This window comes from Salvelinus namaycush, chromosome 25 (genome assembly GCF_016432855.1).
Source record: "Salvelinus namaycush isolate Seneca chromosome 25, SaNama_1.0, whole genome shotgun sequence".
Classification (NCBI taxonomy): domain Eukaryota; kingdom Metazoa; phylum Chordata; class Actinopteri; order Salmoniformes; family Salmonidae; genus Salvelinus; species Salvelinus namaycush.
In genome coordinates, this window is record NC_052331.1 from 36,551,777 (window position 1) to 36,564,067 (window position 12,291).

A 12,291-nucleotide genomic window follows, 5' to 3' on the forward strand; every position below is an offset into this window, starting at 1 on the left:
CTGCAGCTGTAATGAATGACTACAACCAGCACTGCAGCTGTAATGAATGACTACAACCAGCACTGCAGCTGTAATGAATGAGTACAACCAGCACTGCAGCTGTAATGAATGAGTACAACCAGCACTGCAGCTGTAATGAATGACTACAACCAGCACTGCAGCTGTAATGAATGACTACAACCAGCACTGCAGCTGTAATGAATGACTACAACCAGCACTGCAGCTGTAATGAATGACTACAACCAGCACTGCAGCTGTAATGAATGACTACAACCAGCAATGCAGCTGTAATGAATGACTACAACCAGCACTGCAGCTGTAATGAATGAGGACAACCAGCACTGCAGCTGTAATGAATGAGTACAACCAGCACTGCAGCTGTAATGAATGAGTACAACCAGCACTGCAGCTGTAATGAATGAGTACAACCAGCACTGCAGCTGTAATGAATGAGTACAACCAGCACTGCAGCTGTAATGAATGAGTACAACCAGCACTGCAGCTGTAATGAATGAGTACAACCAGCACTGCAGCTGTAATGAATGACTACAACCAGCACTGCAGCTGTAATGAATGACTACAACCAGCACTGCAGCTGTAATGAATGAGTACAACCAGCACTGCAGCTGTAATGAATGACTACAACCAGCACTGCAGCTGTAATGAATGAGTACAACCAGCACTGCAGCTGTAATGAATGAGTACAACCAGCACTGCAGCTGTAATGAATGACTACAACCAGCACTGCAGCTGTAATGAATGAATACAACCAGCACTGCAGCTGTAATGAATGAGTACAACCAGCACTGCAGCTGTAATGAATGAGTACAACCAGCACTGCAGCTGTAATGAATGAGTACAACCAGCACTGCAGCTGTAATGAATGAGTACAACCAGCACTGCAGCTGTAATGAATGAGTACAACCAGCACTGCAGCTGTAATGAATGAGTACAACCAGCACTGCAGCTGTAATGAATGACTACAACCAGCACTGCAGCTGTAATGAATGAGTACAACCAGCACTGCAGCTGTAATGAATGAGTACAACCAGCACTGCAGCTGTAATGAATGAGTACAACCAGCACTGCAGCTGTAATGAATGAGTACAACCAGCACTGCAGCTGTAATGAATGAATACAACCAGCACTGCAGCTGTAATGAATGACTACAACCAGCACTGCAGCTGTAATGAATGAGTACAACCAGCACTGCAGCTGTAATGAATGAGTACAACCAGCACTGCAGCTGTAATGAATGAGTACAACCAGCACTGCAGCTGTAATGAATGAGTACAACCAGCACTGCAGCTGTAATGAATGAGTACAACCAGCACTGCAGCTGTAATGAATGAGTACAACCAGCACTGCAGCTGTAATGAATGAGTACAACCAGCACTGCAGCTGTAATGAATGAGTACAACCAGCACTGCAGCTGTAATGAATGAGTACAACCAGCACTGCAGCTGTAATGAATGAGTACAACCAGCACTGCAGCTGTAATGAATGAGTACAACCAGCACTGCAGCTGTAATGAATGAGTACAACCAGCACTGCAGCTGTAATGAATGAGTACAACCAGCACTGCAGCTGTAATGAATGAGTACAACCAGCACTGCAGCTGTAATGAATGAGTACAACCAGCACTGCAGCTGTAATGAATGAGTAGAGCAAAGTGTTCTGATACACTTGTGTCTTATTTAATATCAAGGAATATTTCACTTTCTCTGGTGACAACAGTAACAACATGAATTGGTGCATGAGGCAGAAATAATGCACTGCGACTTGAGTTTCACCATCAGCTGGAAGACTGTGTCCCCTTTTCTCTTTACGGAGGGAGGGAGAGCGGAGGGACAGTGAGTCGGGGGAGAGGCAGCATCACCTCTGCTCCCTCCCTCTCCTCAGACTAACCATCAAATGCAGGCCGTCAGTCCAGTAGAAAAAAACGAGTAATACAACAAACTATATATATAATTTCAAAATGGTCTCAGAAGAACAACAATGGCAGGGCAATTCAAGTATAGCCAATATGCAGTGATAATGTATTGGGCCTATAGCCTACTGCACAAACCTCAATGCTACTGAACTGTTTTTAATTGGTTCATGTTGCATAGGCTTATGTTTTTTATGTCATGTTTAAAAGAAATCTGAGGGGTAGATTTCAGCTTGCATTTTGACTCACAAAGTGATCTTGACTCAGAAAAGGTTGGTGACCACCGATCTACATCATGTATCCAGCTGAATCAGCAAATTGACCACCGATCTACATCATGTGTCCAGCTGAATCATTAAATTGACCACCGATCTACATCGTGTATCCAGCTGAATCATTAAATTGACCACCGATCTACACCATGTCCAGCTGAATCATTAAATTGACCACCGATCTACACCGTGTCCAGCTGAATCATTAAATTGACCACCGATCTACACCGTGTCCAGCTGAATCATTAAATTGACCACCGATCTACACCGTGTCCAGCTGAATCATTAAATTGACCACCGACCTACATCACGTGTCCAGCTGAATCAGCAAAAAAACAGCAGTAGCAGTCGATTCTGTGGTTGTTACCAAACTTCTCAGATCTGAGAAAAAGTTCATGTGTAATTGCTTGTCAAGAACACGATCGAGAGTAACAGAAATCTATTTACCGATCCCTTTTTAATTCACAGGCGATCCAATCTCTTTTACAAGAGAGGCCTGTCTCTACTGTAGTAGAGACCATACGTAAAATCAACAATACAGTGACATAGTAAAACATGTTCTAATACAACATTTACTAATTAGTTAACTAGTTAATTAGTTCATTTTCTATTGGAATATTTTGTTTAAAGACAAGCATTATATTGTTAGATTATAGGAGTAACTCTGGTATGGCTAAAACATTCTTCCTCACCTCAAGTTCAACTGTCGGAGTCATGTGGAGCGCCTGTGAATACTGCCTTCATATCATAGGCCTGGAGTTTAATAGGGTAATAGCCACAGCACACCAAACCTTCACAAAAGTTCCTAAACTTTAGTACGGTAATATTAAAAGTAAGTCAAGTCATTGTTTATAGTGAAAAGACGAGCAGGATATTATATTGTGGCAAACACAACATTACAGTTGGAACTAAAATGGGCCGAAGAAAATGGCGGCAACAGAATGAAAGAAAACACTTGCGACCTGGTTTTAACCTTCACAAAAGTTTTGAACAGGCTGTATTGCAGCAATTACCAAGAAAGGCTAGTGCCTACCATAAATAACACCTGACACCTAATAATAGGCTGATGATATTTATTCAATAACAGACCTACTTATAAACCCATCTTTAACTAAATATGGAGCACACAATTAAAAATACCGATCAAACTTAATTTAGTCAACGAAAATGTCTCAACAGAATGAAACAAAACACATATTGCATATTTAAAGAATTGGTTTGGATTAATAAATAGGCCTACAATAATAACAAGGACATACAACAATAATAAGGCAAATTATTATCAATACAAATAAAAAATACAAAATTAAAGTTCCAAAATTGCATCCTACCTGAATAACGCGGCTTTGGCCGCGCCAAAATACTTCTCATCGTTGTCCACTGAAATATTAGAACTTCTCCATACAGAGGACATTCCCCTTGTAGCAGGGCTCCAGACTAACATTTTCCCCTGGTGGCACTGGCGTCACTAAGTTTTTCAGTTGGTGGCACCAGCCCATGATTTTGGTCGCAACCAATTTGTTTTTGCAGCATCACGCAATAGAACAAATGAGTAGGCTTCTCATCTTCTAAAGTCATTCACAGCTTCGTGGAACCAAATCCAGTGATCGGCATGCATTGTGGGTAGACAATTAGGCTCTTGTTGTTATATTTTACTGTTAAAATACAGCTCCAGAAGTATAAAAAAAAAAATATATATATATAGAGATGAGTAAGTGGAAACTCAAAACACTTCAGGTGGATCACTAGCTCTAAAGATAGTACCCACCCATAGTGGCAATGTATTAATCTAACAGTACAGTTAATGTCCCAAAAACTTTGCAGTTATAGCCAACTGTCCAATGAGACTTATGCACCGCAATGGCCAATGCACATTTCGTGCACTCTGTATCTAAAAAACCATATCAAATATGTTTGTTAAATAGTTGCTATTGAGCTCAAAATTGACAGTTGAGAAATAAAGAGTATACCAACAGAAAGCTGAGAACATCCTCTCTCCTTCTGTGACAATAGGATAACTGTGTCTTCCCAGCAATTATTTGACTTTAAAATGTTATACAATCAGAACACTTTTCTTTCCTCCGGGGGGATATTTTTTCGCGCCTGGGAAAGGAGAGAGAGAGAGAGAGAGTGGCTCGCTAAACATAGCAGCAGGCCCCTGAGAAACAGGTACATGGGCAGGCAGACATTTTCATTACAGGAATCACGAGGATAATCGAAAGGAAAGAGGGGATACCTAGTCAGTACACCTGAATGAAAGAGGGGATACCTAGTCAGTACAACTGAATGAAAGAGGGGATACCTAGTCAGTACACCTGAATGAAAGAGGGGATACCTAGTCAGTACACCTGAATGAAAGAGGGGATACCTAGTCAGTACAACTGAATGAAAGAGGGGATACCTAGTCAGTACAACTGAATGAAAGAGGGGATACCTAGTCAGTACAACTGAATGAAAGGGGGGATACCTAGTCAGTACAACTGAATGAAAGAGGGGATACCTAGTCAGTACACCTGAATGAAAGAGGGGATACCTAGTCAGTACAACTGAATGAAAGAGGGGATACCTAGTCAGTACAACTGAATGAAAGGGGGGATACCTAGTCAGTACAACTGAATGAAAGGGGGGATACCTAGTCAGTACAACTGAATGAAAGAGGGGATACCTCGTCAGTACAACTGAATGAAAGAGGGGATACCTAGTCAGTACAACTGAATGAAAGAGGGGATACCTAGTCAGTACAACTGAATGAAAGAGGGGATACCTAGTTAGTTGTACAACTGAATGAAAGAGGGGATACCTAGTCAGTACAACTGAATGAAAGTTCATCTTGTTCATATGATGTCCCAAAATGTGTGTTGTGGGACAGGGCGTCCGAGCCTAAAAAAATAAGACGTTTTTAGTGAGACGAATGAATGTGCAGCCTGCACCGATCCACCACCAGGTGTCAAAGGGTAACAAATTACAACTAAATGGTGGCAGTCTGGAGCCGTGGCTCGTAGGCCAGTTTCTCTCTCTAACGTTAGTTTTCCTTTCAATGAAAAAGGCCTCCATCTTTACAATCAACAGTAGCCTAGGCCAAGGCTCCTCTCTCGCTTTCTCTCTCTCCTCAGCAGCAGGGGGAGCCCCGGGAAAAAAAGAATCCAGCTAGAATTTTATTTATCGGCTTTTCATTATTTGATCGTCCAAAAGCCGGCAATTACCGGCTAACGGAAACCATTTTCCCCAGTGGCTTTCCGTAGCCTCCTTACACACGCCACGCTGCGCTCTGTCCATAGTGCTGACACGGCACAGCGGGATTACAGATTTTGCGCCAACCTGTCAATCAATCATTTGAACTTTTTTTTGCTATTTTTTATAGGGACTAAGCCCCCTTTTTGCCCCGGGTACAAGGCCTGTCCCAAAAAGACAGCAATCCAACACTTGCTGCATACTATCAAAACATAAAATCAACAACACAGTGAGCAACGGCCAATGTCCTTACAATTTTCACACAATTTCACAGTATTGTTACAACCTCATAGTGTGGAAATATATATAAAAGACAGGACAATCATGTTTTTGACTGCACTGGGCCTTCAATGTTCTTACCTCAAAAACTTCTTCATCCAGAATCCTGGTTCCAAAGACAACGATGCCGTCAGTGTTGATGGCCGCCCCGTCGCTCCTCTTCAGTGGCCTGCTCAGCTTCTTCTTACAATCCACAATGATGGTCACACTCTTCTTCTCCACACTGATGGCCACGCGATGCCATCTATACATGGACAGAGGAGGAAGTGGGTTAGAGAAATATGAGAGATTTGGGGGAGGACATGAAACGTCTGTGGTGTAATTGTTGACGTTGAATGGTAAAACCCGAGCACAGGTTGGACATTTACAGTATGGTAAAGTCAGAGATGATCTACCGTCTGGTATAGTCAGAGATGATCTACCGTCTGGTATAGTCAGAGATGATCTACAGTCTGGTAAAGTCAGAGATGATCTACCGTCTGGTATAGTCAGAGACGATCTACCGTCTGGTATAGTCAGAGATGATCTACCGTCTGGTATAGTCAGAGATGATCTACAGTCTGGTATAGTCAGAGATGATCTACCGTCTGGTATAGTCAGAGATGATCTACAGTCTGGTAAAGTCAGAGATGATCTACCGTCTGGTATAGTCAGAGACGATCTACCGTCTGGTATAGTCAGAGATGATCTACCGTCTGGTATAGTCAGAGATGATCTACAGTCTGGTATAGTCAGAGATGATCTACAGTCTGGTATAGTCAGAGATGATCTACAGTCTGGTATAGTCAGAGATGATCTACCGTCTGGTATAGTCAGAGATGATCTACCGTCTGGTATAGTCAGAGATGATCTACCATCTGGTATAGTCAGAGATAATCTACAGTCTGGTATAGTCAGAGATGATCTACAGTCTGGTATAGTCAGAGATGATCTACCGTCTGGTATAGTCAGAGATGATCTACCATCTGGTATTAGTCAGAGACGATCTACCGTCTGGTATAGTCAGAGATGATCTACCGTCTGGTATAGTCAGAGATGATCTACAGTCTGGTATAGTCAGAGATGATCTACCGTCTGGTATAGTCAGAGATGATCTACAGTCTGGTATAGTCAGAGATGATCTACAGTCTGGTATAGTCAGAGATGATCTACCGTCTGGTATAGTCAGAGATGATCTACAGTCTGGTATAGTCAGAGATGATCTACGGTCTGGTATAGTCAGAGATGATCTACGGTCTGGTATAGTCAGAGATGATCTACCGTCTGGTATAGTCACAGAGATGCCAACAGAGTTAAAACTTAAAACTAGGTTGTTCTTGTTGAAGATAATTTGATCTTCTCAGAAAAATACCTAGCTAGACAAACAATAAAACAATAAAATTATAGTAATTGAAACAGGCTAACTCTACTTTACAAGTTTAGGAAAACAGATAAATCAACTACAGACATTCAAGTCACATACCAATGCAACATTTAATTTCACTGTAGAAAATTGTATCAGATACGTTTTTGCAAAATGTTTCATATTAGCAGAGTTCACAGTCAGAATATTAATGCTACAGTTGGGTAATTTATGAAGCTCAAACTCTTTTATTTGGATAGTTAACTACACATCAACAACACAGACAGCTGTAAATAATTTGGCAAAAACTATTTGTAATTAAAACCCTGCCAAATAAATAATTGGGTTACTCAAAAAATACAGCCATCCCACAGTTATATTCCTTATGTTTTCAATAACTAAACAATGAAGCATATAAATCTAATAATTGTGCTTTTTTCTGTGATTTGTTTGGGTCTGCTTAGAAGCCTTAAATACGTTCTTGAGAATTCAGAACACTTAGGTCCGGTTGCCCATCTTGTAAAACATGGCTTATTGTGCATTTGGAAAGTATTCAGACCCCTTGACATTTTCCACATTTTGTTACGTTACAGCCGTATTCTAAAATGTATTAAAAAAAATTATGTTCTCATCAATCTACACATCAATCTACACATACCCCATAATGACATCACAATACCCCATAATGACATCACAATACCCCATAATGACAAAGCAAAAACTGGTGGTTCCAAACTTCTTTCATTCAAGATTGATGCAGGCTACTGTGTCACAATCCTGTCTCGGAGTGCTACGGACAATTCCTTCGACCTGATGGCTTGGTTTTTGTTCTGACATGCACTGTCAACTGTGAGACCTTATATAGACAGGTGTGGGTCTTTCCAAATCATGTCCAATCAATTGAATGTACCACAGGTGGACTCCAATCAAGTAGTAGAAACATCTCAAGGATGATCAATAGATACAGGATGCACCTGAGCTCAATGTTGAGTCTCATAGCAAAGAGTCTGAATACTTATGTAAATACGTTTTTTAAACATTTGCAAACATTTCTAAAAACCTGTTTTCGCTTTGTCATGATGGGTTATTGTGTGTAGAATGCTGAAGACATTTTTTTTTTTAAATAAATTTTAGAATAAGGCTGTAACGTAACGAAATGTGGAAAAAGTCAAGGGGGCTGAATTCTTTTCGAATGGACTGTATGTGGTATGGAGTAAATCTGTAAGGCCACAGACCCTCTCAGTAAGGCCACAGACCCTCTCAGTAAGGCCACAGACCCTCTCAGTAAGGCCACAGACCCTCTCAGTAAGGCCACAGACCCTCTCAGTAAGGCCACAGACCCTCTCAGTAAGGCCACAGACCCTCTCAGTAAGGCCACAGACCCTCTCAGAAACATCTTACCGTCCTCCATGTACAACATCAAAAGCACAACAAGCATAAAACCGCACACCAATGAGCATCTTCTAACTTTCCGTAGGTTCAGTCACCAAGTGAAAGGCCAAACGTCAGGTACTTACCTGAGGAAAGAGAAATCCTTAAACTAACCCAAACAGCGCCTAACCTTACCCCAACCCTAACCTTACCCCAACCCCAACCCCAACCCTAACCTTACCCCAACCCTAACCTTACCCCAATCCCAACCCCAACCCTAACCTTACCCCAACCCTAACCTTACCCCAACCCCAACCCTAACCTTACCCCAACCCTAACCTTACCCCAACCCCAACCCTAACCTTACCCCAACCCTAACCTTACCCCAACCCCAACCCCAACCCTAACCTTACCCCAACCGTAACCTTACCCCAACCCCAACCCCAACCCTAACCTTACCCCAACCCTAACCTTACCCCAACCCCAACCCTAACCTTACCCCAACCCTAACCTTACCCCAACCCCAACCCCAACCCTAACCTTACCCCAACCCTAACCTTACCCCAACCCCAACCCAACCCTAACCTTACCCCAACCCTAACCTTACCCCAACCCCAACCCTAACCTTACCCCAACCCTAACCTTACCCCAACCCTAACCTTACCCCAACCCTAACCTTACCCCAACCCTAACCCCAACCCTAACCTTACCCCAACCCTAACCTTACCCGAACCCCAACCCCAACCCTAACCTTACCCCAACCCTAACCTTACCCCAACCCCAACCCCAACCCTAACCTTACCCCAACCCTAACCTTACCCCAACCCCAACCCTAACCTTACCCCAACCCTAACCTTACCCCAACCCTAACCTTGTCCGTAACATAAAAGGCCTTGCTCTGTGATACAGTAACGATGAGTTATTCAGGTGTCTCAGACATCACTTACTTGCCGTCAGCGAGGTTGATGGATCTGAACAGTGGGTAATCCTCTGGGGCAGGTTTCCCATGTTGGTCTTCGTACAGGAAGACAGGAGAGCGTCCCACCTCCACACCCAGCTGCTGGACCCCCTGCTCATTATACACAGACAGCAGGAAGGACTGGCTGCCTGCCTTGGGCTTGATGGTGAACATCACTGAGAAGTCCTCTGGGAACACTCCTCCTGGTGAAAAAAGAAAAAGAAGAGAGAGGTTCATTTATTCATCTGATTGGTTAGAGAGGTTAGAGGAGGGCGAACAATAAGAAGATAGGTTAGCTTAGCAATATGACATCATCAAACCCAGAAAAGTTAGAGAGGGTAGAGGTGGACGCAGTAATATGACATCAAACACAGAAGTTAGAGAGGATAGAGGTGGATGTGGTAATATGACATCATCAGACACAGAAGAGTTAGAGAGGATAGAGGTGGACGCGGTAATATGACATCATCAGACACAGAAGAGTTAGAGAGGATAGAGGTGGACGCAGTAATATGACATCATCAGACACAGAAGAGTTAGAGAGGATAGAGGTGGACGCGGTAATATGACATCATCAGACACAGAAGATTTAGAGAGGATAGAGGTGGACGCGGTAATATGACATCATCAGACACAGAAGAGTTAGAGAGGATAGAGGTGGACGCGGTAATATGACATCATCAGACACAGAAGAGTTAGAGAGGATAGAGGTGAACGCGGTAATATGACATCATCAGACACAGAAGAGTTAGAGAGGATAGAGGTGGACGCGGTAATATGACATCATCAGACACAGAAGAGTTAGAGAGGACAGAGGTGGACGCGGTAATATGACATCATCAGACACAGAAGAGTTAGAGAGGATAGAGGTGGACGCGGTAATATGACATCATCAGACACAGAAGAGTTAGAGAGGATAGAGGTGGACGCGGTAATATGACATCATCAGACACAGAAGAGTTAGAGAAGATAGAGGGGACGCGGTAATATGACATCATCAGACACAGAAGAGTTAGAGAGGATAGAGGTGGACGCGGTAATATGACATCATCAGACACAGAAGAGTTAGAGAGGATAGAGGTGGATGTGGTAATATGACATCTAAGGCTGGCAAAATTAAAGAATAACCTTATAACTGACGGATATGGATGGAGACCATCATGAAAATAAAATAACCGTCATAAACGTTGTATAAAAAATGTAATAACCGGGGACAAAAAGATGCTTTTGAAGTCCAAAAGACAATAAATAAAACAAGGCTTCCGAAATGTAAAAAACAGATAGACACACAAACACACACTAGGCCTGTCAAATCAAGATTAATAATTATAATAATAAACTCAGCATAAAAAGAAACTTCCCTTTTTCAGGACCCTGTCTTTCAAAGATAATTCGTAAAAATCCAAAACTAACTTCACAGATCTTCATTGTTAAGGGTTTAAACACTGTTTCCCATGCTTGCCCAATGAACCATAATGAACATGCACGTGTGGAACGGTCGTTAAGACACTAACAGCTTACAGACGGTAGGCAATTAAGGTCACAGTGATGAAAACTTAGGACACTAAAGAGGCCTTTCTACTGACTCTGAAAAACATCAAAAGAAAGATGCCCTGGGTCCCTGCTCATCTGCGTGACTGTGCCTTAGGCATGCTGCAAGGAGGCATGAGGACTGCAGATGTGGCCAGGGCAATAAATTGCAATGTCCGTAATGTGAGACGCCACACCAGATACTGACTGTTACTTGTGATTTTGACCCCCCCCCCCCCTTTGTTCAGGGACACATTATTCCATTTCTGTTAGTCACATGTCTGTGGAACTTGTTCAGTTTATGTCTCAGTTGTTGAATCTTGTTAGGTTCATACAAATACTTACACATGTTAAGTTTGCTGAAAATAAACCCAGTTGACAGTGAGGGGACGTTTCTTTTTTTGCTGAGTTTAGTAACGTTTAGTGTGGAACAAACAGCTGACTGAAGACGGGACAGCTGGGAAATCGTTTGGTTGAGTCTCTTTCTGCGGTAACATGGACTCTTAACAACGTGATGAAACTTTCTTGCTCCTTGCTGAATCAAACAAGGTGTTGTAGCAAACGAGTCTTCGGCTGCCTAGTCAACGCCCCCCCCCCCCCCCCCCTGTAATTTTGGTATATTTTATTAGGATCCCCATTAGCTGTTGTAGAAGCAGCAGCTACTCTTCCTGGTTTTTTTAGGATCCCCATTAGCTGTAAAAGCAGCAGCTACTCTTCCTGGTTTTTTAGGATCCCCATTAGTTGTTGTAAAAGCAGCAGCTACTCTTCCTGTTTTTTTAGGATCCCCATTAGCTGTTGTAAAAGCAGCAGCTACTCTTTCGTTTTTTTTAGGATCCCCATTAGTTGTTGTAAAAGCAGCAGCTACTCTTCCTGTTTTATTAGGATCCCCATTAGTTGTTGTAAAAGCAGCAGCTACTCTTCCTGGTTTTTTAGGATCCCCATTAGTTGTTGTAAAAGCAGCAGCTACTCTTCCTGGTTTTTTAGGATCCCCATTAGTTGTTGTAAAAGCAGCAGCTACTCTTCCTGGGGTCCACACAAAACATGACACATGATACAGAATAACGTAATGCAGAACATCATTAGACAAGAACCGCTCAAAGACAGAACTACATACATTTTTAAAAAGGCACACGTAGCCTATCAATACATTCACACAAACTATCCAGGTCAAATAGGGGAGAGTTGCGAGTTGCTGCTTTATCTGTTTTCTGAAACCAGGTTTGCTGTTTATTTGAGCAATATGAGATGGAAGGAAGTTCCATGCAATAAGGGCTCTATGTAATACTGCACATTTTCTTGAATTTGTTCTGGATTTGGGGACTGTGAAAAGACCCCTGGTGGCATGTCTGGTGGGATACGTTATAACGGTGACCGGGGG

General features: G+C 42.5%; 1 protein-coding gene across 1 annotated transcript in view; it reads right to left on the reverse strand.

Annotated features, from left to right (window-relative positions):
* Nucleotides 1-12,291, reverse strand: part of LOC120019924 (collagen alpha-1(XI) chain-like) — a 198,359-nt gene that overhangs the window by 165,536 nt on the left and 20,532 nt on the right. The window contains exons 3-4 of the mRNA XM_038963335.1: nucleotides 9,373-9,586; nucleotides 5,794-5,956 (exon numbers count right to left, since the gene is read on the reverse strand). Coding sequence (XP_038819263.1) covers nucleotides 5,794-5,956; nucleotides 9,373-9,586 — 377 coding nt within the window. The remainder of the gene's footprint in view (nucleotides 1-5,793; nucleotides 5,957-9,372; nucleotides 9,587-12,291) is intronic.